The sequence below is a fragment of the Trematomus bernacchii genome, unplaced genomic scaffold (assembly GCF_902827165.1).
Source record: "Trematomus bernacchii unplaced genomic scaffold, fTreBer1.1, whole genome shotgun sequence".
NCBI lineage: Eukaryota > Metazoa > Chordata > Actinopteri > Perciformes > Nototheniidae > Trematomus > Trematomus bernacchii.
The window spans coordinates 437,560-464,596 of NW_022987828.1; the positions used below are offsets into that span (position 1 = coordinate 437,560).

General features: G+C 42.4%; 1 protein-coding gene across 1 annotated transcript in view; it reads left to right on the forward strand.

The window, feature by feature from the left end:
* Positions 1–26,522, forward strand: part of LOC117499536 (sorbin and SH3 domain-containing protein 1) — a 47,310-nt gene extending 20,788 nt beyond the window's left edge. The window contains exons 14-28 of the mRNA XM_034151974.1: positions 4,007–4,090; positions 9,481–9,530; positions 11,532–11,710; positions 13,540–14,949; positions 16,142–16,206; positions 16,382–16,552; positions 17,547–17,593; positions 18,127–18,241; positions 18,439–18,564; positions 18,689–18,883; positions 19,058–19,561; positions 20,216–20,311; positions 21,234–21,421; positions 21,536–21,642; positions 22,671–26,522. Coding sequence (XP_034007865.1) covers positions 4,007–4,090; positions 9,481–9,530; positions 11,532–11,710; positions 13,540–14,949; positions 16,142–16,206; positions 16,382–16,552; positions 17,547–17,593; positions 18,127–18,241; positions 18,439–18,564; positions 18,689–18,883; positions 19,058–19,561; positions 20,216–20,311; positions 21,234–21,421; positions 21,536–21,642; positions 22,671–22,738 — 3,405 coding nt within the window. The 3' untranslated portion in view covers positions 22,739–26,522. The remainder of the gene's footprint in view (positions 1–4,006; positions 4,091–9,480; positions 9,531–11,531; positions 11,711–13,539; positions 14,950–16,141; positions 16,207–16,381; positions 16,553–17,546; positions 17,594–18,126; positions 18,242–18,438; positions 18,565–18,688; positions 18,884–19,057; positions 19,562–20,215; positions 20,312–21,233; positions 21,422–21,535; positions 21,643–22,670) is intronic.
* Positions 26,523–27,037: the final 515 nt, after the last annotated feature.

The window sequence follows — 27,037 nt, forward strand, 5'->3', positions numbered from 1 at the left end:
CTTCCTTTCTTCAATTTAAGGTTATTGGGCCGAAGCAGCTCGGTGTGAGAGGATCCCAGAGCAGACACAATACATACATCCTGTGTGTGTGTGTTTATAGAGAGCTCTTTACCGTCTTCGCAAGCCTTAGCAGTTTGCGCTAAATCAGTTGGCACGACATTTTTCAGTGTCCTTGAAAACTGTCACTTCAGGATGAGCTTTGTTAAATATAATATTCATATAATTATATAATTGGCAAGATCTACAGTGTTATACAGTAATTACCAAAAGGAGAACACATACACTCATCACATTTCCTTCTTACATAATATAGGACATGGAGGTGATCAGTATTGTGATGAAGTAGTTGATTATGAAATGATTGTCTGTCTGCTGCTCTGTTACGTCAAGCTAGTAGATGTTGTTAGCCAGGATCCCGGTGGCACACTCATTAGAGAGAGTTCGCTCCAGTTCATCCTGGGACTCCTGCACAATAATGAAAGAATGTTGTTTTCAATCACAAGCTCACTTACTGTGGGTCAGTGTTCTTGTTGCGTCAGCCGGTCATTTTCTACGTCAGGTCTATTATTTTTATTCTCTGAAGCTTCAAGTTGTGTTGGCACTGACTACCTTAGGACATCACAAAAATATATATTTTAACCTGTTAAGCCCGAGAGACCCCGGTACCGGGGCACTGCCGCAACATCTTGCAGGAAACGGTGTCTGAGGGCATGTTCATTTAATAAACTATGAATGTTTTATATCCATGTAACGGGAAGAAACTCATCTAACTGATCATTTTTTTTTTTTTTTTTTAAATAAAACCCACAATGCTAACGCTGAGCCTCTGAATTAGCAACGAGCTAAAGATGCTAACAGATTACTGCACCGAAATTCACTCACAAAACCTTATTATTTATCTTTTCTGCACATCCATGACATTGTTTCACATCGTGAGGTGACACAGAATCGAAGGGTACCCTCATTATCACTCAATTATACGAAATCGCGACTTTATAAACAAAAACAGACATCAAAACATGTGGCGCTAGGTAGCTAAAAATGCTAACATGGTTTACCTTGTGTCGTAGTCTGGTCAAACGTGGTCTTCAATGGCATTAAAACGATAAAAACGATAATCCATAGGTTAATCCAATGTGTCTGTGTCCCTTTGAAATGATTTCTGATAATCCATGAGCAATAAAACTGCTTTTCCATTTCCAGATGTCAGAGCTAGAGTGTAGGTTCGCTCTGATGCAAAACTACATGCGCGAAGCCCCCACATTTTTGTTGTGCCATGTTAGTGAGAGGGGAGATTCCCCTTCGATTCTATTGGCTCTAACGGTCATAAAGAGATGTCAATCATCAAAATCGACCAATGGGTTCCAGAGAAACGGTAAAACCCCCATTTCCACCCAAATCACCTCAGAGGTGGAGTTTTTTTTTGCTAAACCTCTCTAAAAAGGTCAAATGTCACTTGGTTTGCATCAATCTTGATACAGGGTACTTATTATATGTTGTACTTTGGATTCCTAAAGCTTTTAGTCTACCTTACCATCATCCAAGGGTAGTTTTCACTATAAGTAAACAATAATATTTGGACGGACACTATAATTTACAGTTTTTTACTATGTTCAATCTGAATTTTCTTTAAAATAAAAAACATCTACATTGTTCTGACTGTTCTACATCCAACTCACAGGTTTATCATTACTTTGAGGAAAAAGATTATTAATTTAACCCTTTTAGAAGGGAAGATATGGTCATTTGTTCTGGGAATGTCATTTTCGAGCCTGAGACCTGAAAAACAGGCTCAGGGCTAAACAGGTTAAGATTATCTTCAAAATGTTCATTGGTCGTCATCAGTATTTGCCTGTTGGTAAGAATAAAATGAAAACATGAAATATGTAGTTCTGATTGATTAACATCATCTTTTGAGTAAAGGACTTGGTACAGGGTTTTTTACCAGCCTATTTTAATGCATTACCCTGATATACCCATATGTCCATTGAAACAGTTCATGGTGGCTTACATTTGACTTCCTGTCAATACTGTCCAAGCCAATTCCTATAGGAAAGTTGCAAAATTGCATTAAAACTTCAGCCGAGGTTAATATGAGGCTTAAAGGTGGGGTAGGTAAGTTTGAGAAACCGGCTCGAGATACACTTTTTGTTATATTGCATGGAATGCTCTTAACATCCCGATAGCAATGAATATCTTAAGTGCTTTGACAAAAAATCCATTAAAAAATGTCATCTGTGGAAGCCGTAATACTGTAAAAAGCACGACCAATCATTTTAGCCGGCCCGGCTTAAATAACTGGATGGCCTACCTGCCTGTCAGTCTTCCATCTGGGCACAAACTTATCTCGTGCCCTCATTGGTCATGTGCGCGTTCGTGTGTGTTGGAGGAGGGGCTCTGTAAGGAAGTGGCAGATTTTTTCCGGTTGTGTATTTTCAAATTCTAGCGCACTCGAGCTGGTTTCTCCAAAATTACCTACCCCACCTTTAAGCCATCAAATCGAATTAATTCTCAACCAAAGTTAAGGCCATTTATTTAAAAAATCCCTCTTTGTACTTAAGTAGACTTTGGAATCATAGTACTACTGTAGCATGTATAAGAGAAACAAGTACAGTGATCTGTAGCTTTATTAATATACAGTGTATACAGTACTTGTACCAAATACCAATGTGTATATATTGTATCAAAGGAATGGTTTGACATTTAGGGTAATATGCTTATCTGCTTTCGTGTTAAGACTTACATGAGTAGGTTGATGCCACCAGCAAATTAACCTAGAGGGGTGTAGCATGAGCCAAGAAAGAACCTTTTTAAATCTTAATCACGGATTAAGTAGAATTATGTTTCACTATTGTTAATATTAGGAATGTATGCTGCATTAGTGTCCTGTCAGAATAATAAAAAAAAAAATGTTCTGACTGGTTGAAATTCATTTTAGAAACCCCTCAAGTTGGACTCTCAATGGGGAAACGGAAACCAACATGTGGTTGACCTTGTTTGTTTTATCACAAAAACCAAACTGTTAAAGTGACTATTACAGTTTTGTGCCAGACTATTACTGTAGTTGGCTGGAAAAAAGGGACTTCCTTCAGTGTCAGTTGGTTGCCTAGCAGTCTCACTGGGACAACAGAACTTCAGGTTTTTATACAGATTAAACAAATGTGATTTATATGTGCTGCTGGTATGAGGATTTTTTTAACGATTACAGCTGTTTCCCCCCGTTTACAGTCTTTGTGTTAAGCCAATTGGCAACTGGCTGCAGCTTCATATTTATCAAACAGACGACAGTGGTTTCAATTTCCTCATCTAGCTCTCTGCAAGAAAGCATTAGGCGATTTTCAAAAGTAGCAAACTATTACTTATATTACTTATTACTAATAGTCTTTCGACGAAAATAATACATTTGAACCTATCCTTTTATTTACTGTGATGTAAAAAAATCCGTAGCTAGCTTCCTTAAAGGTAGGGTAGGTAAGTTTGAGAAACCGGCTCGAGATACACTTTGTGTTATATTCCATGGAATGCTCTTAACATCCCGATAGCAATGAATATCTTAAGTGCTTTGACAAAAAATCCATAAAAAAATGTCATCTGTGGAAGCCGTAATACTGTAAAAAGCACGACCAATCATTTTAGCCGGCCCGGCTTAAATAACTGGATGGCCTACCTGCCTGTCAGCCTTCCATCTGTGCACAAACTTATCTCGTGCCCTCATTGGTCATGTGCGCGTTCGTGTGTGTTGGAGGAGGGGCTCTGTAAGGAAGTGGCAGATTTTCTCTGGTTGTGTATTTTCAAATTCTAGCGATCTCGAGCCGGTTTCTCAAACTTACCTACCCCACCTTTAATGAAAACACCTATAGTATTGCTGATCATTTATGGTGTTGGGTACAAACATAAGCCAAACTATATAATATGTATTATTCTCATTTTCTTGGTGTGTTTTCTGTCCTGTCTGAACTGTCTTCTCTTTGTCTCTCTCCTCCTCTTCTCGTTGCCGTGCCCCTAGACTCAGGATGTAAATCCAGAAGATGTAAATGTAAAGAATGAGCCTTGGTATAAATTCTTTTCAGAGATGGAGTTTGAGAAAGGGGTAAGTGGTCGATGTCTTAAAAATGGCAGTATATTTTATTGCATGTGATAACATCCATGTTCAAATAATGCCTAAACAAACTGTGTCTGTCTGTAAGGATACTCCAGTTCCCAACTTCACTTGCAATATTTTTCTGAATATTGTCTTTATTTATCAAGCACATCAAAAAGTGACTGCATGTATAAGAGGAAACGCGTTTCCTCTTGAACTAAATGTACTACCATGTGTCCCATCAACGGGGCCTAATGAGACTCCTACTGATTTTATGCATCCCTATTTTTTGCTATTTTCCTTGAAAAATTCACTGTTTATTTACGTATATCAGCAATCTTTTTTCTTTTTTTTTAAAGCCCTTTATATAGATGCTTTCATTCCTTATCATTCCTTCATACAATTTAAAAGAATGTTTGTGTCTGGTTGTGTTCTATAAAGATCTATTTGAGACCTCTTTAAAAGTGTCAGCAATGTATCTGTCTGTGATGCTGAGTGAGCAACAGCTCAGACAACAGAAAACGCTCTGACATTATCTATGGCTTTAGCTCTGTGCAATTTCAATAACTAATATTTACTAAGGCTGATTGCTGATTAACATTCGTAATACTCCAGTAGGTGTCCATGATGAAGAATCACTTAAATGATCAGTGCTGTTTTTCACGGTCCTATTTTCTTTACAACAGGCTCTTGTATCTCTTGCCAACTGTGGCATCCCTGTTTTTTTAATGTTGTTAACTCAACACCCAAGAGAAAGACATTGTTTTGTTCATTTTGTATGTGCTCTTTGCCAGCTACAGAACATATCATAACACTAAAGAGCCTGGCAGTGGTGGAAGGAGGATTCATATCCTTTACTGAAGTAAAAGTAAAGCACAACACTATACTAAGAGTACCATTTCTGTATTTAAACCCTTATCTAAGTCAAATTATCTAAATATTATCAGCTAATTGAAGTTCAAGTATCCAAGGTATAAGCAGTAGTAAGTTGTGGTAGGTATATGTAAAAAGATTACCCTGCCAGTATCTTACCATTTTATGTGATGTTTTTGGATCAATATCACAGCTTTTGTATGTAGTTTAAACTACAGAAATGCTCCATATTCAATTAAATCTGTGTATGTTTGTAGCTTGTTCACTTTCCTTCAAATACCCCTATGTACCAATTGAGGATTTGTGTCAGAAAATCAGCCCTGCATTTTCATAACTCTTCTTAAAGGCATTTAAAATTGTTTAGATTAAAAGTAGGATATTTCTCTCATCCCATAAAGGAACACTTCCTCTTTCAGTTTATCACAAACATTCAAACTCAACAAATTTGGAGATAAGCTACATGGTTTTCACTGGACAGGAAGGGGGCTTCACATATCGAATTAAGCTGTTACTAGAAGAAACATAGTTAAATGTACAATATTCACCTCTGAGATGTTGTGGAGAAGAAGTGAAAGGTGTAATACCTAGTTATAAAGTTAAGGACACAAATCGTTACTGTACGTACTACTTGAGAGTACAGTACTTAAGTAAAGGCACTTAGCTATATTCCACCACTGTCCAGAAGTCACTCTTCACTTGGAGAGGCTGCATCAGTCTCCAAAGAATCCCAGGGCCTTGATATAATAATTGCTGCCTGTCTGCTATCTGGTTTATTAACCAAAATACCCAAGCGGGCACAGGCATGTTCCAGCAGTATACTGTGTCATGCCAAATCCATGCCTCGGGCCTCGGTTGGCACCAGCTGAGTGTGGCGCTGGCCGCCCACAAGCAGATGTTGCTTCTCCTCACCGCCACACCCTGGATCATATGAGGTGGCACCACTAACTCAACATGAGGTCATGTCCTAGCATCAGCCAGACGCAGAGGCAGGGTCTCCTGTTCCAGGTTAGGGTATATGTGGAGGAGGTTTAGCAGTGGAGGCAACCGGGCGGACTCTGTCTCATGGCAGCCTGGATGTTTGCCAGGCTTGATGACTGGCTCCTGTTTAATGTCAAAGTCACTTCTAAAGCTGCACCTGGTATGCGCAGTATTTGACCTTAAGGCCCAGCCAGACACTCTGGCTCATTGGAGTTTGATTGACATATCGGTACTCAGTCTGTATTACTGAAGGGGTGATATGGCTGCTGACCACAGTGCTCAGTGGTTGAACAGAGAGATAGGCCTTTCAGGGCTCTGTTTCAGTTAGGTCTTAGTCTTATCAGGTTTGTTATTACAAATATAAGCAATCAAAACAATCTAAACATTATCCTATAAGAAAAACTGAACTGATACGATATTGCCTGTTAAAGAAAACCCATATAAATCTATGTAAACTCCCTTCAGTTTTATTTGTTGGTATAATATATCTCTACCGAAAATAAAACACAGCACAGTTTTTAAACAATGTATTGTGTATGCATATGTAGCTACCCGCTTCTTGACATTACACCTTTCCTCTAACAGACACAAACTTAAACTTATATAAAAATACAATATTTTGAGTAAATTAAACTAAACTAAAACCAGCAAAAACACTCTAAAGACTAAATGAAGACTGTTTTCTCTTCTTCTTCAGTTAGGTCTTGTTCTGATCAGGACGTTTATAGTAAACTCAAATTAAATAAAGTAGAGACACATTTTGACTAAAATAAAAAAATCGACAGTACTTTAAGAAAAACTGTAATTATACGATATTGCCTGGTTAAAAAAAACTGATAAAAATGTCTGTAAACTCCTTTAAGTTTAAATGTTTTGGTATATTATCTCACCACTAACAAATGAGACAGCATATTTGTTGTCACTACTGTAACTTCAACTAAACGTATAATTAAAATTGAAAAATTGAAACTTTTATAACCATGGTTCTTATTATTAACCTGTTAACTTCTACTAATTAAATCTGAAGGAGAAGCATATTGACAGTATTCACAGTTCCTCTGACCCACATCTTTAGAACATCTTCTCGTGGTTTCCCACTGCTAATTAGCCAGTTGTCAACTAAATGCCTCTAAAGAGCGAGCTTAGTGTAAGTTACACAGTAGATAATCCAACAAGACTGCACTATTTTCTCTTCTTCTTTATCCCCCTCCTGTCAAATCATCATTCCTCGTCCAGCAGCGGCCACTCCCAGTCACCTAATAGCCACTGAGTGAGACTGACACCTGTGTGTATTAATCACAGTAATGGTCCTCTTGATTAATATTAACAAGTTCTGGGTTAAGTCGGAAAACACACTCGGTGACAGTTACGGTCATACATAGGCTCATCGATATACATGGCTAGCTGGAATTCCACGCATAGCTCCGGTCAGGAAGAGCATTTCAGCCCCCTGCACCCGACAGAGTGACTCCATCTGTCGGGCATATGCTGACGCGGGGGGCTGCTGCCACACTGTCTCAGCGCTGAGTTACACACACCATCCACCGCCACCTGACATATTCTAAAGGAGGCAACTCTGTAAGCCCGCCAGCTCATTGTGCTTTCATATTTAACCTCTGCTGCACACTTAGCCTGTTACCTTTAAGCATTTAGCGGAGATGAGGGGAGGGGCGCTCACGGCTATAACAGGCCCTTCACACTGGGGGAGCTGTTTGTTTTCATGAGTACATATCAACACAAATACGGTGTTGTCTGGAAAGAATGAGATTCATGTTACCATGACCTACTCATGATCGCTATTTTGAATATGAAAGCGGCTCTGAGTAGACACCTGTTAGGAAACATGCACAGGAAATTCTGCAGAAACTTTGTCATCAGTGTTCCACTGACTCACCGACGCCTGCGCTCTTGTCCATTGAGAGCTTCGATATTTCACCGCTTTAAGAGAGGTCCATCCTTTATGTGTGTCTTTATCTGATAACAGTTTTGGCATATCTCTTTATTCTATGTCCTCCTTTTATGTCATAAACTTCCTAAAAAGTGTCTCACAGCTACTGTATGGGATGTTAAAGGACATCAGAGTAGGATTCGTTCCAAACTGTTTTATATAAAGAAAAAGTTCATTAAGTGACACTAATCAGGCATCTTGTAAATAACCAGATTAAGATTCCTTTACTCCAGAGCCTTCCATGCTTGTTTCCTGTTTACTTTCCACTGATGCTGTGTGTGTTTAAGCCCAATTACCCAGGGGGATGCAAGAGGACACTATCCTCTCCCCCTGATATCAGTTGAAGAGGGGGGATACAAGTGGAGGAAGAGCTGCAGATTATTCAATGACACTGGCGTGTTCCCCCGAGCCGACATGGAACATTTGGCTTTATAAATAGATGAGACTATAGACCTGGCAGCCTGATGTTCTGCTCTTGTAAAGATCGGCATTTATTCTGAAAGGTTATAAATGATCATCCTGCCCTGGCAACTAAGTGCAGAGGCATGTTGTGGCTGTGGAGAATGCTCCATGTCTGGACATCGGTGCGTGGAAGCGGAGCCTTGGCCGCGCCGCGGGGAAGTGGATGTGGTATTAACAGCAGGGCCAGGCTGGCTGGGATGGGGATTGTGCAATCGTATTTGCAAACAACACTTGCGCTCTTATTCATAGTGCCCGTGTCACGTCTGTTATTTTTACCTGCTGTGACGTCTGAAAAGAGGAAAGCAACAGAAACAGTGGGCTAAAATTAGTTTGCACTAAACCATTCAAAATGCTAGTGGGTGCTAACATGCTGAGAGACCACGCCAGTGTTTTGAGGATAATATCTGCTTGGAAACATGCACTACTTTTACTTTTGTGTCCATTCAAACATTATTCACTCACTTCGTGCTTGCAGCTTATTTCCTTTTGTATATGTGTTTGTGCTCTTTGTCTTTATAACATTGTTATAATGATCTGTTTCTACAATGTGTGTGTGTGTGTGTGTGTGTGTGTGTGTGTGTGTGTGTGTGTGTGTGTGTGTGTGTGTGTGTGTGTGTGTGTGTGTGTGTGTGTGTGTGTGTGTGTGTGTGTGTGTGTGTGTGTGTGTGTGTGTGTGTGTGTGTGTGTGTGTGTGTGTAATTCGGCCTGCTTACACCACCAGCTGGTTAATTGTCCCCCGGTCTGGTCCACTGGTAATGTGTGACTCAATACCAGACAAAAGAGACGGCTTCACTGCGAGACAGCAGCCCATTGGCTGAGCCTGTGACAGCCCCCTCACTGCATGGGCGCCCCCTGACCGATTGCACGCCCACTCCCCCCCCCTTTCACTCTCCTCACTGCCGCTTGTTTTCTCCAACTTGCATGCAGGCCAAAACACACGCTTTACTCCTCCATGCCAAGCCCAGTCCAGAGAAGCTAAGAACCCCGGCTGCTCGAGACATAAACCCAGAGCGGAGAGTGAGCGGCGCAGAGGAAAAGAAGAGAGAATCTGACCATAGCTAATGCTCCTGCCTCTGTTCTAGCTGGAGGAGACCTTCCTGTGGATCTATCAATGACTTCTTTGTTTGGTTTGTTGCAGAGTGCCCCCTCTTTCAGCCCCCTGGAAACAGCCTCCGACCTGCAGCACTAGTAAGTCCATGCCTCCTTTTTAATCCAATACTTTGAATCTGGCTTCCTACTTCCTGCATGCTGATGATCATTTAGGGAATGTTATGGGGATAAATGTCAGCAAGAGATTTCTCCACCCTGGAGAGCTCGCCCACCCTCAGCGGGGGGCTCCTGCTTCCTGAGGAGATCCTGTTAATAAGGCAGAAAGCTCTCAGAACAGTGTGTCCTCTGTCTCTATTTCATGGTGTTTTTAAGGGGGCAGGGTAGTTGTAGGTTGGAGGCATGCATGCTATGTGGAGATTTATTTAAAGACAGCAACCTGGATGTCACTGGGATAGAGGGAACTCGCTCAGCTGCTGTATAACTTAAAAACCGTTATCTTCTTCTGTGTGTGTGTGTGTGTGTGTGTGTGTGTGTGTGTGTGTGTGTGTGTGTGTGTGTGTGTGTGTGTGTGTGTGTGTGTGTGTGTGTGTGTGTGTGTGTGTGTGTGTGTGTGTGTGTGTGTGTGTGTGTGTGTGTGTGTGTGTGTGTGTGTGTGTGCGTGAGAACAGTGAGCGGCAACTGGATTATGAAAGAGGATGCTGGCTGCTACTACAACAAAGCTTAGCAAGCCCTTGATCTTTCTCGTTTTTGTCCGATGAGATTGACATCTTCTATTTTTGAATGCGTAATAAAATGTAAGGAATTTAGGACTGAGCGTCTCCTCTACAGCCCAGGGAAAATAAACTTCCTCCCTCCATTTCTGCTCAGAACTTTCCATCTGCTACAATCATTATGTCATCGCGGCCGAGTGTTTGAGAAAAGATTCCCAATCCTACTTTTTTAAATCCATTGATTTGTTGGTAATTTGGGAAGGAAGAGGCTCCTGGTGGAAGTCCACTCAACCAAACTTCTTAAAGGAAACCTCAAGTCATAAACTAACTTCCTTCAAAGGCACATATGTTTATGGCAGGATGCGTTTTTTTCTTCTCTGGGGTTTGTTTGAAATCAGAGATCATTCTTGTTTATATATAATCAAAATTATAAAATGCAAAACCATATGTGTCAGTGTAGTGACATTAGATGAATGAATTAAGTAAAAATGTGTGTTTTCAGGCGTTGCTTAGTGATCGCAAATTGTTTGTATGGCCTCACAATAAAAGCTGTGGTGATAGTCCATGCTCAGCCACTGGCATTTAAATGAGCTCCTCATCATTCCAGATAAACATTACAGTTAATTATAGCATTCAGGCGGCATACTGTCGATTTAACCTGAACCTTCCCAAGAGATTGTCCTTACACCTCGCATGGCTCCTGTCCTGCTGACTTCCTGTCTAGCATTTATGTGAATTCTTAAAAGTGACCTAGAACCAACATGATTTTAACGGCTCTCTGCAGTCAGCCGTGCGCTCACACAGCTATGAAAGAGCTTTTTGTGTCGAGGTCGTGAACAAGGCGAGTAATGTATCCATACATTTGTGCAAGCTTGGAAAGACTCCGACTTGGCAAAACTGCAGATGTAAAAAAACATTTGGAAAATACATTTCCTGACGCAAGTGAAAATGTGTTGTTTTTTTAGATGATACCTGAGTCGGTCAGTTTAACAGCCGTGTTTGTCTGCACAAATAAAAGGAGCAGCGTGAGCAACACGTGAGCGGCATGTGAAAGAGAGTAAACCTGACAGTTGTACAGGTGCATGGCAGGAGCTGAAGCACCATGTGGGAATGTTCAGAGAATATTTTTAGAAATGTGTCCCTTTGGCCTCCCTGGAATGCCAAGATATGTGTGGTAGCTAATGCCTTCTCTCAACAGCCTCCCAATTCTGCACTTTTCTTGCTCGAGTTTGTCTGTTTCTGATTACTCTGTCTCCCACAAGTCTGCTAAGCCAGGAATTACCTCAAGATATGCTAAACAAGAACCACATGAGAGCTCGTTACCCAATGTGTGTGCCTCTGGTTATCATAAAACACATGTAACTGAACTCCTTTGAATGAATTTGACTGTGTTTAACTAGCTGTCTGCGTTCCTCTCACCGCTGTCTAGCTCCTCGAGCAAGTCTGGACACAGCGAGGTGGAGAAGGACGGAGGATCATCCTCGAGTGAGCCCGGCGCTCCAGAATGCGAACGCCATGTTTACAAGAGTGTCCTGGAGGGCGGCGACATCCCCTTACAAGGTCTACGGGCCCTAAACAAGCGCCAAGCCAGCTCCTCCTCCTCTAAAGGTAAGACAAGAGCCACTTCGTACATGTGGCCAGTGAACAGGTGTGTGCATGTTTATGGATGTGGAGGCTAGACCGGACAGCGGGCCATTAAAGGTCTTTCCTGCTGAGTCAGAACCAATTAGCAGCGGACACGTCGAGCCGCTCAGACAGGGATACATGTGTTTCCGTTTACCTTTCCATTGGAATCCACACATTTTTCTTTTGCTCCCAGACCTCACAGCATCGAAGCATTCATTCGCCCCTGCAGCTTCTTTTGATTTATTATTGGTTTCCATCAAACAAATACCGACCATCTGCTTTGGAAAACTCACTGAGGGAGTGAGGTTGTCCCGCTAAGTCGATGGAAGCTAACCTTGGAGAGTTTCCCCCACCGACCCCCTCCCACCCTCACCTCTTGCTCCAGTTGTGACCCGCCAGTCGCTAGGCAGGCTTAGGGCAAGACTCCAGAGCGTTCCAGCGCCAGGGAGCGGAGGGCCAGAGAGGGGATGGATGAGGAGGGTCGGGTGAGATAAACAGACAGGGGTGAGATAAACAGGAGGGACAAAGAGGGTGGGAAGGCATGAGGAAGTCAGCTGTCAGAGTGAGGTCAGAGGCTGGAATGCCTGCGCACATGGCCGGGGAGAGAAACGCTGGGGGAGGAGAGATGTAAGGTAGATAAAGGAAGGGACAGTGTGACTCATTACATGTCATTACATTACATTACGTCTAGGAAGACACGCAGCAGATGTCACTTTAAAAACTGTCCACTCCGAGAAAAGGTTTTGTACATTTCCACAAAACAAAGATGTATAAAGACAGTTGCTTTAACCAGTTAAAGTAGGAATATTCAGTGCACTGGGCACAGTCAACTGACTAGCACGCTCCTTTATTAGCATTCTGCCCAAAGTGCTAGAAACCAAACACTTCATCATGTGTTTCTGTCTTGTGCTCCTGAATTAAGAAAACATCAGTTTTATTCTTTGTCCTTTGAAGAGCTGAGCTTCCTCAAGGGCTTATCAGACTCCCTACGTGCAGTGCCGTAGTATATCTAGTTTACTTCCTCAGTGTGTGTTTTTTCTGGTAGATATGACAGATGGGTCAGAAGTGTCCCACAGCATGTGAAAGTGTTGTGTCACTTCCAGGTTCCATCTGTGGTGCTGTCACGAGTGTACAATCGGGAGGAACTGATCATAGACTGCATATAGGAACTGAGGGGAGTATTTTGGTTTGACAGTCATATTTTACTGGGCAGGTTGACTCAGGATACATTTTTAATTTACGACCGTGTAGGGGAGCAGTGTATTAACAGGGGCGCTACAGGGCATTTATCACTGCAGCCGCCTGTCTTATTTCTAAAAGTAGAAGAAGAATATATGTAGGAGGTTAAAGAGGGACAGTCAGGTGTCATGTTGCGGAAAAAAATATGAATAAGACGCAGAAAAGATTGAAATGATTGTATTTCTTTTGTTGTTAAGTGTACTGATACCGCAGTCCGTGTTCCTATACGACCTCCAACATCACATAACATTTCATGGCATATTGCTGTTTTAATACTTTATGTTCCACTTATCATATTTCTGTTAACAGTGATATTGATATTGCAAGAATGTGTTAGACACTACATTTCCCCTTGTTTCATTTTTACAAAGCAATTCTTCACTGCAGCACCACGCTGTCTAACATCTCTAACTTGATGCACAAAGCATCAAGTGTGCTTTCTCTTCTCATCTACTTTTAATGTAACTCAGACTTTACTTTAGAAATGTGGCTGACTATGTTCTAGTGTGTGTGATCCTGTGACCATTGTAATCTAATATGTTGTTTATTCTGTTGTCCTGCATGCTTGCCAGTGGATTATAAAGGTGGGAATGGCTATATAATTTCACCCTGCTCCTCTGTAAATAGTCGATCGGTTCTTGCCAGTAATGCAATAGGTAGCCAGTGTAAGAGTATGAAGCCTCTTTCTGCTGCCAAAGCCTGCATACCCCAAATCCTGCCCTCTAAATTCAAGCCCAAGCTGCTGCCGCCCAGTGGTGACAGTCAGGAGAGCAGGACTAAAGCTGTCCGGCACCCAAAGGCCCACAGCTGTGAGGAGCTGTACACGGGGCCCTGTGACACAGACTTTTCCGGAGCAGAGGAAAGGGAGAGCGAGCATTATGCAGACTCCAGCTCAGAGTGCGGGGACCGCTTCAGGAATGTTTCCCCCGCAATCAGGAGGGGCGCTTCAGAGTTCTCCAGCCTGTACAAGAGCATGCACCACATCCAGCGGCCCAGCTCGGCCGGCTGCAGCCCCAACGGCAGCGTCCGCAACCTGGCCTCTCTTTTCGAGAAGTCAAAAGCCGAGGGGGGTGAAAGGTCAGAGGCGGATGACGGGGATGACATTCCACGGGAGGCAGTGTCGTCACGGGTCAGCGAGTTTGAAATGATCATCCAGCGGTCCAGCTCCGCGCCCAGCCGCTCCTCCTCCATGCCCACCCTGAACTCCGGCCACAGCCCCGACCACAGCACCGCCCAGCTCTTCATGGCCTCTGCAGTGTCAGCGGAGTCCCTTTTGGTAACTGACGCCACCCAGATGGACCGCTGCACCCCAGTGGAGGCAGAGGGCAAGAGATGTGAGGAGGAGACCGTGTCACCGGGCGATGTGAGCGCCTCCTCACAGGAAGGACATGTCAGGAGTGATTCACCCTCTAACACTGAGGAGGAGGTCGAGCAGATCCTCAGTAAAGCCCCAGAACTGATTCACCAACATGTATCAAAGAGTCCCTCCATGCAGCTTCCAGCATCTCCGCAACACAACCATCTCCACCACCACCACTTGCTACACCACCTCAACAATCAACTCCTCAAACCCAGCAAATGCAAAGGCTCTTGCCCCGCCTCCTACACCCGCTTCACCACCATCCTCAGGCACGAGAGGCAGCAGGCCACCAGCCAACAGGAGAGGCCGCCCCCTGTGGAGAAGAAGACCACGCTGCCCGGGAACCTCCTGCTCATGGGCCCCGCTCCTTTCAGGTTACGGAAGAACCTGCAATCCCACCAAAGTCGTAGGACCCTGTTAGCCACCAAGGTGACAACGAGCACCCAGAGGCCCAGCGCTTTTCCCCCCGAGCCCAGGCCCCTGATCCCCCAGCGCCTGTCCTCCCTAGAGGTCCTGGAGAGGCTGGGGAACGGGGAGGGGAGCCCCACGGACCATCTGAGTAACGGGCAGGGCTTGGACGCCAACGGGAACCTCCTGCAGCCGCCGGCCGCTCACCGCAGAGGTTGCTATCTCCATCCCTTCACCACTCTCCCCCCCCTTTCTGTGATCTCTCATTTATCTCGACTCTCTCTTCACCTTGTGTCCCTTTTTTCTCCACAAAGTGACGCCGCCACCCCCCCCCCCCCCCCCCTCCCCTCCATCTGTAGTCTGTGTGCCGTGTTTACAAAGTGACAAGAAAGCCTCTCCATCTCATTGTGTCAGTGTGCTGTTTGGTGCTCTCCCATCTTTCACTTGAATGAGTACGGTCCCCTCAAACGCATCAAAACCCCTCAGTGACTGTAGGAGGTTCAGGCAGCTTTTGGTAATGTATATATCTCCTGGTGACATCAGATTTGAGTTGTATGCAAGAGTGCTAGTGCCTGCATAAGCATTACATCGACACAAAAGCAATTGTGTTTTATTGCAAATCTGTTTTATTGCATCATTACGGGTGTGAGATAAAAGTAGATGGAAAGTGTTTTTTTTCCTTCTTTAACATCTACAATGAGTCATTTGTTCATTACATCAAATTGTAAAAGCTTTGCCTTAAACTCTGAGCATTCCTCTGTAATGTTTAAGCGGGATATTTCATTATAACATTGCATACGCTCTCTCAAATTGATGTCTCACCATGTATGTATCTGTTTTTATTTTTCTGTTTTGGGAACAACTTACATCTGCCATCTTTCATTCTTTCACCATGACAGGATGTTCCCTGATTGGATTTCTTTTCGCATCAGACACAAACCTGAGCCATTGATAGTTACTAGTTAGGGAACAGAATGAAACATCTTTGGTTGTGTGGGGGACAAATTAAGTCATGGAGATATCTAGCTAAACTTCAGTAAACTAACGGATGGTTGGTTGATCAGTAATGTCATGTTTTTCCTTTGGCCGAGACACAGTAGGTCTCATATTTTCCTTTCCTGCATTTTATTTTTCCATGAACACACATCGGATCATTCTGTGTTCATTACTACGTGCATGCAGGAATACATTTGGCTTTTTGGATGTGTGTGTGTGCTTTTCTTTTGAGATTATGGTGTTCATTCAAGGCATGCATAGTTGTATTTATTGTCTTGTTTTTTTCATCTGAGTTAAGGAGTTGACTGCAATATCATCATCTTCTATTTGAAAACATTTGTTTTTGTTGATGTTTTTGCCTATAGAGTAAAAATCTTCACAGCGTAATCTTCTTTCTGTCTCTGTTTCAGACTCTTCCCCAGTTCTCGGGGAGAGCCAGGATGAAGTAATGCGGAGGCGTCATGGGGACAAAGAGGTAAACTTTTTTAAACTTAAGCCAAACTTTCCTAAATAACACCCCATTCAAAAGAGCTGTGTTATGAATGAGGAAATCATTTATTATACATAACAAAGAGTGTGTCTAATGAATAAAAGAGCAGAGGAGACCCATATCTGCAGGGAACAAACACTTCCGTCTGGTTTCCTGACAGAAAATCTTGGAGGAGCAGCGGCGGCTGAAGCGGGAACAGGAAGAGGCCGACACGGCGTCAAGACGACACACAGGCAATGTCCCGACGCACCACCAGTTCATCACCAACGAGCGCTTCGGTGACCTGCTCAACATCACAGATAACACGGAGAAGAGGAAATCAGGCGTAGAGGTACAATGCAGGGCCGTCTCTTATCTTTGTGTAAGCAGGAAAAAAGCAGCAGATGCTTTGTCAGTTTGCGTGTGAGTCAGGGTGTGGGGGGTTGACAGAGGGGTTCCTACAGACACAGATGGCTTTCTCTTCTGGGTCAAAAACTCACAGGCAGGAGAGCAGTGATGGAAACCAAAATATGAGTTGGTGAATTTATCACTAAATATCCAGACTACACACTGTTTACCAGATACATATCTTAGCTGTTTCTTTTTTTTTAAAACCTTGATTTAGTCCTCACCATTGAGATTGTGTTTTACATTGTCCCCAATATTTTCCAAAAAATCAAATACAGCTTCAACATGAGACAGTAAAGTCCATTTCATGAACACTTCAATATCCCCTGTATTTAGTTTTTAGTACATAGATTATCTGCCTCGTGCAACATCGTCAGAATGTAGTGACAGCTTTGGTCATACAGTATATGTCCAAAAAGCTTTATTAAAGTTACAAACTGCAGCTTAAATGTACCGTTTGGGAGATAAAAAGACAAATGTCTGCCTTTTGCACATAAAAAGTACTCTCTACTCTATTTTTCTATTTCCATGTCACTGGTATCAGTTGCAACCTTGTTGTGTTTACTGAGGTGTGCCTGCTCCCTTGGCAGACCGGCCTCACAGTAAACAACCCCCGGTAGTTTCTTACTGGGCATGCTCCAGAGGACAAGTAACCCAGTCAGTCACAAGCACCTCATTCCTGTGCCCCGTGAGAATATGAATGTTCTCACGGGGCACAGGAAGGACAACTGAGGCAGATTTACAGCTCACAACACATTCCTTGAAAATATTTTCCCAATACACAAACATCATAGTATAGTTACCAAAAAGTGACAAAGATGTAATGGAATAATAGGGTTCAGTCTTTAAACTGACTTTACGATTTTAACAATAGAATCTGCAGGTATGATGTTGGACATTTTAAGTGAGTGAATAATTTTTATTATATATCTTTTCAGAGAACTCCAGCTATGGCTCGCTTCGACTTCAGAGCTGAAACTCTAAAGTGAGTAATCTTTTAAGAGCCTCACGAAAAATGTTTTTGTTGCAGAGATGTTGAGTGTCATTGCATGACGACTAAAGGTATTTAAGATGCTGCTATTATATGAGCATCTTTAGTAGATTTTACAATTGTGCAGACCTTGCTGAAATAATGATTGTCTTGTATTCAAATGTATCTTATAGGCGGGGTTACATCTGACAAAACTATGCCAGATCATACAATCGCAGGAAAACACTGTTCAGCAGCATAGTAGAATCATAATCACCAAACTCAGAAGAACTCCAGAAAAGCCGCAGAGTGCAATGCACACAAACTTGCTTGCGTGATGTCTTTTGAATAGCGATTGGTTTATATGTGGGCCAATCAAAGATGTTCTATATAACACGTGTTTGAGGTATATATGTATTGGATTTGCCTTAGTATCTATGTAGCATCAAAGTGCAAATACGACGCCGGGACTGCTGCATTTTTACGTAAAACTGTATGGTACTTTTTTCATTACACGTGACTAACTAATCTCTTTGGAACATTTCTAGGGAGTTACCGTTTCAGAAGGGAGACATCATCTTCATTATTCGACAGGTGGATCAAAACTGGTATGAAGGGGAACACCACGGAAGAGTTGGCATTTTCCCTCAGAGTTACGTAGAGGTATGTAAGAAGAGCAACTACGTTTTTTAAATAGTGTTTCTCTCAGTTCATCATTAACATTTATTTCACCATAGATATCATTTGTATTACCCGATTGCAGTGTTGGAGATGTCTTGCATAATCACTCTGCTGCACAATGTGTTCTCTTCTGATTTTCTTACTCAGTAATCACTTGCGTTATTTCTTGCTTTCTTCAGCTCCTTCCCCCCACAGAGAAGGCCCAGCCAAAGAAGAGTGCCCAAGTGCAGGTACTGGAATACGGAGAGGCTCTCGCACGCTTCAACTTCAACGGGGACACGGTGGTGGAAATGTCTTTCAGAAAGGTATGGAGGGGGGAAGAAGAGCAATCAGAAACAAATTTAAGGAACTTTCAGGATTTTTGTATACATCTAGATGCTTTTATCCTTTGTTACTCATGTTTCTCAACCAACAAATATGCGCCTGCAGGGGGAGAGGATCACGCTGATTCGCAGAGTTGATGAAAACTGGTATGAAGGGAAAATCGCTGGCACCAACCGCCAAGGCATCTTCCCCGTCACATACGTAGAAGTGAACAAACGACCCCGCATCAAAAATGGCGTGGACTACCTGGACCCTCCTGTCAGCCAGTCGCCACAGCGCAGCCTGAATGCTTCCCCTCAGGTAAGGAACCCTACGGGTACATTAAGAGTGGGAATCAAATCTGTAAATCTGTGAATTCTCTTCTATGTTCACCATGACCCCCCCTTTTAATTTAAATATTTGTTCACCTTCCGTTTCCTTTTCTTCCTCTCATCCCCTCTTCGTTTCCATCTCCTCCAACGTTGCTCTTATAAGCTGTACCGTAATCGTCTGACCACCTCCCCCCTGCCCCTCCCTCGCTCCCCCCGCCGCTCTGTGTCCCCCGAGGTCCACGCTATCTCCTCTGAGTGGATCTCCCTGACTGTGGGAGGCGGGAGCCCCCCCGCCGCACCCACCCCTCCCCTGCCGCCGCTGCCCACCGTGTCATATCGCTGCGGCGAGTACCTGCCCCCGCCCTACTCCGCCAGCCCTGTGCCCCTCATCAGCGGCAGCCCATACGGTATCTCACCCATGGCCTCCCCATCCGCCTCCCCTCTCCCCCCGCCTTACCCGCCCAGACCCAACTCCACCACTCCCTTCCTCACGTTCACCCCGCCTCAGGGGGAGGACTTTCTTCGCTTCCGTCCCAGCATGAGCCCCTGCGGAGGGCCGGTGCTGGAGGGCTGGTTGAGGGGGGAGAAGGAGTTGACAGAGGGGGAAGGCACAGAGGGGGACAGGGGCCACGCAGCCCCGGGCAGCAGGCGAAATAGCCCTGCAGAGGTATCTTCCGCATGGTGTGCAGTGTTGCATCATGGGCTTTGGCCACAGTGTAATTCTCTAATAAGATGTTTGATGAAGTACTGAAGCTGATATCTGTGTGTGGAAATTGGACTAACTCTTAGATGTAACCAGAAGTTGATTTTAGGATGAATATGGAGACAGAATAAGCACACGGCTTAAAGCTGCAAGTCTGCATGTTGTTGTTATGGAGTGTTCACTACTAACATGCAAGTGTTTTACAGTTTCTTTCAGTGTTTATATAGTACGTTTTAGGTTTCTTAGCTATAAGAGGAATGTAATGGGAGCTATTTTTCTGGCATTAAAAGGATTTATTTGAGAGCTCAAGTGTCTTCCTCTTCATAAAATCCAGTCTTTGGTTGCATGTTGTTGTTGTGCCTTGAAGAGGTGTGATGCCATTGGAGTTTGGAAGTTTATTTAGGACAGTGACATATTTATTAGTTAGTATTTATAGGTTTCACATGTTAGCTTGTGTTTCAAAAGCTGCTGCGAGGTTGAAATGTTCACCTACAATGCAACCTGACTGTAACCTCAAGTATGATGATGTTTACAGCAGGTGGATACATGGTGCGGAGCTTTAGAGGAAACCTTTTATTTTGTAATGTCCTTGCTGATTTGACTTATTTTGTGTTGCAGTTTGTGAGGAATGAGGCTGAACATCATGGACGCAGCTCCAGAAGCCCTGTGATGCTGTTTGACATCCAAGACAACAACAATGTCAACTCGTTAGCGGTAAGGCGGAGCAGTTTTCTTAGACCTCTACTGTAGATTTACAAAAGTATTTTATAGTTTGCTAAATGACTTCATAATCTGTATAATAACCTTTTAACCCATCACCTTTCATATAACTCATATCATCCTTAACTTTCATTATGTCGTCTTCATTTTGTATTTCAGTACAAAGCTGGAAGTAGTGGTTAGCTTAGCATAACTGAAAACAGGGATACAGCTAACCTTGCTTTTGTCCATATTTTATAGAATTCAACTATCAGTGCCACTATAGTTTTGAAATTATCATAACATGTTCATTGGTTTTCTGTTTGTTTATTTTTACAAAAAACATTGGATTTGGAGGTTAACTGGTACACACCTAAACATGAAAGACCCTAGAAGGGTCTTAAAAGTGACTTAGTTTGCAATATTGGCACTCACCAAACACACAACTCCCTGTTAAACTGCAAATCGTTACAGTACTTCACATTCTTTCCACCAGTTTTCAGTCTTTATGCTAAGCTCATCTAACTGGCTATTCATTTGAGCTTCATATTGAATGGACAGACAAAGTTTCCATGAGTATATTTACCCAAGCTATTTCCTGTTAGCTGTACCTATCACCTTCCCCCTAACACTGCATGTTCGTAATGAATGGTATCCTGTAAAAAAGTGAACTAATATTTCATGTTTCCTGTCTACATGCTCTTTTCATGCCTCTCCTCCTGGGCTCCACCAACGTCTCCTCTGCTTTCTCTCCCGGGTTTTAACGGATCACTTCCTTTTCTGCCTTGCTACTTACTGGGCCTACCTTCCTGTCTCGCCCTTCGCCCCCCCATCCCTCCCCCCCTCTCTAACTCCTCACTTCCCCCACCTCGGGGGCCTCCTAACTGGACTCCTTTGGGGCCGCTGTCTGTCTTTCTCTGACGACTTCACCTACTAGGAGGCAGTGTGTAATGAGATCTTGAATATAGCTGAGACCTCGGTGAGGTATTGCAGCAACCTGTCCCACCACCCTCATGACTCTGTCAATCGACTGCACCCCCACCCCAGTAAACAATCTCTCATCATTTCCCAGCAACCCCTGTCCCACAGCAGCAGCCCGGAGCCCAACCGTCTGAGCTGTGGAATGTGAGTACATCTGTATTTCACTTACACAACATGTTTCTTTTTGTTATTTAATTTCAGTTTTTACATTTTATGATTTGTCATATTTGCAACATGTTTCCTTGCGTCCTGCTCCAGTTTCCAGGCCCTGTACAGTTACGTTCCTCAGAATGAAGACGAGCTGGAGCTGCATGAGGGAGATCTCGTCAGCGTCATGGAGAAGTGCGATGACGGTTGGTTTGTCGGTATGTGCCTGCAGGCCCTCGGGAAACATTCCTCAGAGACGCAGTTACACTCGCTGTGTCACATTAATCTGTATAGGGTTTCTGCTGAATGACAGCAAAGGACTGTACACGTGCTATGTGCATGCTCAGGGCAGAAGTAGAGTCGTTTACACCATGTCACATCCTTCCATATAGGGTTTCTAGAGAATGACAGCACAGGATTGAGTGCAATGTACATAAGGCTTTGCACTTAATTTTAGATATGCCTAAAGCAACCAAAGGAACTTTTATTTTGTTTTGATCTTGACTCCCCCTGTGTTCAAAATCAGAAGTGTTTTCTCTGGATGTGTCGTTAAGATCTTCATCTGGTGACATATTACATACCAGTCTAGTGGAAAAAAGACATGGTTCTGAATCCTTCCAAATCCCAATTTTCTCCATCTGTTTTCTCTCATGGTCCCCTTTTTTGTATCTCTGCTGATTCTGTCCCAGTAACAGCCATAACCAAAATATATAATGTCAAAAATAAGAATCCCTAATGAAAAATCTCCTCCTGCTTCCTTTTAAAGGGGACTAATTTAACCTTTTGGGGTTTACCCTTTCCTGTAGTGTGTTAAATAGGTTGTTATGCATGTAAATGGTCTGCAAAGGCTATAATCCTACAGATTTCTCTCCATAGAGGGTGAAAAGAGGTGCTGCAACACAGGCCGTATTTGAAAAATAAAGAGCTTTTCACATTAAAGCATGAGACATGTCACAATAGAAGCACAACATACAATAATAAAGCTGAACATTAGCATAATAGGGTAACTGGTAATGTATTGCTCTCTATAAACTGACCCAGTGACAGGCGTTTAGAATATCTGAATAGAAGTAGCCAATCTTCTTGCTGATGATCTTGTTAGCTTGTGTTGGTCATATAGACAGACATCAGTGTTCAATTGATACTGTATAATAACCAGTTTAAACGTTTTTTTAATTTAATCTGAGAAAAATATCCTTTGACTATCTTTTGCCTGACCCATGTTTCTCTTTCTTTTTCTCTCCAGGTACCTCAAAGAGGACGAAACTGTTTGGGACTTTCCCCGGGAATTACGTGAAGGAGGTGAAACTGTAAAGATGTTGGCTGTAACACATGGTGGCCTGTGAAGCTTTGGAAGTCATTACTATCGCGCATGGCTGTTGGTTAGCAAAGTCATTTAGCCGGGCGAATCCATTTTGTCTGGGAAAGTGATCGGTTCGGCCTGAGGTATGTCAGACTGTGGGGGGGCGGAGAGAGAGGCCGCTCACTGCCTAGACCTCAGCACGGTGTACACCTTGAGCACAATTTACACACTTCTTGACAGAAATCGTCCATCTCCACATGCGGAATTTCTCCGTGAAAATCTACCACAAAGTAGCTTTTATTGTACAGATAATAGCTTCCATGTTGTCCATGTAATCTACAGTACGAGTGTTCACGTAGCACGTCAGTCCGGAGGCCGGCAGCAGAGCAGAGTATGGATTAAAGAGTGGATCTTATTTCATGAACGCAACTTGGGAGGATTCAGAATGTAATTTTATGGGACGTGTGTTTGGAGCTGTTTGTCATGAGCTACCTTTCAGGAACAGAGGCGTTTATTATGATTAGCTAAGTACAAACCATGCCTCTGCTTCCAGAAGAAAACCTACAGTGTTTGGATCAATATATGTATGAATTTGATATACGTGTCCAACAGGAAATGTTACTTTAGATCTGAGAAAATGACTTAAAATGAGTGTCCTCTTGAAGTTTAAATAATCAGCCTTGTGTTTGATGACCTTTTACTTTCTGTTACATTTCATGAATCATCAAGAAGTCAGTATTTTCAGAACATCTCAATCATTACAACTCGGTGTAACCTTAAGCTATAGATACCAGTTCAGTATTGCCTTTATTTTCTATTTAAAGGTTGTTATATATTACGATTAATACTTCTCTTTTTCCAAGTAACCACAGCAAACACAAATACAGGACTGTGTTGCATGTCTGATAAAAGTGAAGAGATTTATGTGCACATCCTATATTTTCAGAATCTATTTATTTGTCATTTAATAGAGGTGTTTGCTGATGGGTGAAGCCTGTAAGGTAGCTGGTGGTAAACGCTTTGCTCCAGCGCAACAACAGACAGGCGTGGTAGTACTTAACTTCCTGTTTGGTCATTTAGGGAGATTCCACCGAACAACATAATAGTAGATTAATCACAAAAAGAACTAAATCATGTTTTAAGTAAAGCCAAAAAGGTGTCTTAGAAAATAAAAATACTGATTTTTTTTTAAGCATTTTCAGATTTTAACCATGCCCTTACTGACGAGATTGTATGTTTTAGCCATGTAAATGTGTACAGAAAACTTTAAGAGGCCTTCCAAATATGGCTACATATTTTCATATGTTATGACTTGGATACAGTTAGTGGAATGATTTAAATAATAAGGTCAGCATGCACTGTATAAATCCATCAAATTGGAGCATGAAACACTCAGCCATCGCCTGAATGTTAGCCACCGTTAGCTTAAAGCAAACAGCAGTGATGACAGGGTTGACTGTCTGCTCTCTGAGCTTCAATAACTCCCTGTTGGAAGATGGCTTTGAGTTCTGCTATCAGAGCATCAGAGCCGTCTTCCTGCGAGAACAGAGCTCCCACATCTCCTGCACCATCACGTCCCTTAACAAACGCCACATGTCAGAATAGATCCTCTACACGCACAGATGGAAAGATGATAGCCATTGTTTTTCTCTGCTCCTGTTTTCATCAAATTCCTTGTTGTAGTCAACCGCTGCACTGTGCTCATCAATCTCTAGCAGAGCTGTCAAATAGCACTTGCAAATAAGTCTTAGCACGCGTTACGACCTGCTCAGGCTTGCGGAGGGATGCAGTTTGTATGGTGATTGCTAAGTGTTATTTTAAAGGGAAAGTTCACCCCAAAATCCTAAAATGCAGGTTTTTCCTCCTACCTGTAATGCTTTTTACTGTATCAATCTAGATGGTTTTGGGGCTAGAGTTGGAAACATTACCTGTAAAGATGTCTGCCTTCTCTCCAATATAATCGAGAGAGAGATGGCACGCTTGTGGTGCTAAAAGTGCCCAAAAACTCAAAAGCAAGGTATCTTTCCAAAAAGCTGGACCCGGTTACTCAAGATAATCTAAAGACCTTGTAGTTTCATATAGGAACTATTTTCTTTCTATCGTATCACTACGCCTGCCTCTATTAATGGACGATTCACGATTCATTCTCTCATCCAAGCTAGCTAACTTTATAGCTTAGCCAAAGAAGATGCCATTATGTTTACTTTTCAGGCTAGCTTCCTGCTTCCTTCTGCGTGGCGACACGGTTATTGGGTGTAGTTTGGTAGAAAGAAAGTAGTTCCTTCATGAAACTGCTCCAAATAAGGACTGTGGATAATCTTGAGTAGCAAAGACAGGATACATTACGTCTGATGTTTTCTATTTTATTTTTCTGGCACTTTGAGCGCCACAAGAGTGCCGTCGAGTTCTGTTATTTAGGGAAAAGGCAGACATCTTTACGGTCGAAATCTGCATCACTCCGCATCTCACAAACTCTACATTTGAAATGATGAATAGCATTACAGTTAAGGGAGATAAAATGTATTTTTTATTTTTGAGTGAACTGTCCCTTTAAAGACAGTTTTAGACTGAAGTCGGATCATTTCCCCAATCCACACATGTCTAATTAAACAGTGCCAGACTATCAGAAGGCCTTCCTTTTTAGTGTAATGTGAAGTTTTGAAAGATAAAACAGTAGCTCTCACTAAATCTAAAAGTGTATGTTTACTATATCTTTGTTTTTTTTTTAAATTATGTTTTGGCTACAGTTGTGCAGCAATGATAAACATTGACCTGATTGGAACATGGTTTGAAGCTGTTTGTGGCTACCATAAGTGATACATGAAGTTTAACAATTGACAAAGTGCATTAATTTAAAATGTAAAATGTAAATGTAGTTGCAATCAGTGTTTGCTGTTGAGACAAATTAAGGAGTTTCTTCCTGTCACCACTGACAATTTTGCCAACAATAGCAAAGGAATGTTTTCTCAAGAGAATACGCTGCATTATGGGTTTGCCTGTATAGCACTGATATCATATTCAGGTATTTTGTTACACCACAAAGCATGTTTTTCCCTCCACTGCTGGCTAAACATTCTTGTTCCTGTGTAACTCCGGCCCAGCATGAATGTGTTAAAGAAACAAACTATCTGATGGATTGATATACATTTATTCACAACACAACTCACTCTAGATTGTCTCGTGCTCCAGAAAACCTCACAGGATGTATGAATGTATGAATATATGAATGTGGCTCAATGCATACATATGTAAAAATGCAGACTATTAGGCAGCATGGCACACAAAGGATTGTAAATATGTAAAATAAAAAAAGGACTGCTGTCACTTGCAGCGGTTTATTTACCAGAAGGATTTTTTTGCTAAAGCACAGAGTGGAGCATTACCGAGCACAGGAAGTTTGACGCATATGAACATTACGCTGCCATTTGTGACGATCATAATGCCTTATGTTAGATGCGAAATTGTGCCTCATTTTCATTCATTTCTGTGGGAGTATCACTGAAATGTATTCATGACATATTTAATGTAACCATGGTTTTCCCATTAGTCCTAGTCTCTGTGATGGGAGAACATTTTGCTAAGAATTTGTACTGTGCAAGTACCTAAAAGTGTGACACAATGCTTAAACGTAATGATTAATAATCATAAGAATGGACTAGTTTGAGATGCACAACCTGCAACAGGTTTGGTTTGTTTGCTTCATTTTGCAGTGCTGTTACATTGACAATATTAAAATAAACTATACACTGCTGTGACTTCGGTATTATGCAATATTTAATAAACCGTTTAAACCATTTGGTGTGTTGCCTGTTTTGATTTCCAGAAAGATCTGAATGATATCAGAGGTAGAGGTACATTTAAAGTTCTTTTTGCATATAAATGCTCATGGTGTTAAGTCATGCAGCAGTATAACAGTTTATGAGCATGTAAAGACACATTCTCTGTGGCTGTGTAATGAACAGACGCACATTCATGTGAGCTTAAGGTGGAGCTGTAATGTTCTTTTGTTCAAGGGCGAAATAAGCTTGTAATAGATGTTAGAGGATTCCTTCTGCATTGTCAGTACATAAATACTTATGGCATTTTTATTTTTGTCAGATGGGTAACATCCCATTAGTGTGTTGATGTTGACAGCTGTGTTTGTACAGCCATAACAGATAGACAAGATACTTTTCTTTTGACTTGATCTTATGCATTGTTAAGTGCTTCACTTTAAAGCCCTACAGTCTGCAGTGGCTGCCCTAAGGCCTGTTAAAGGTGCAAGGACAGCCCACAAGAGAGGACGTGTTTCATTCGGTCAGGACTTTTTC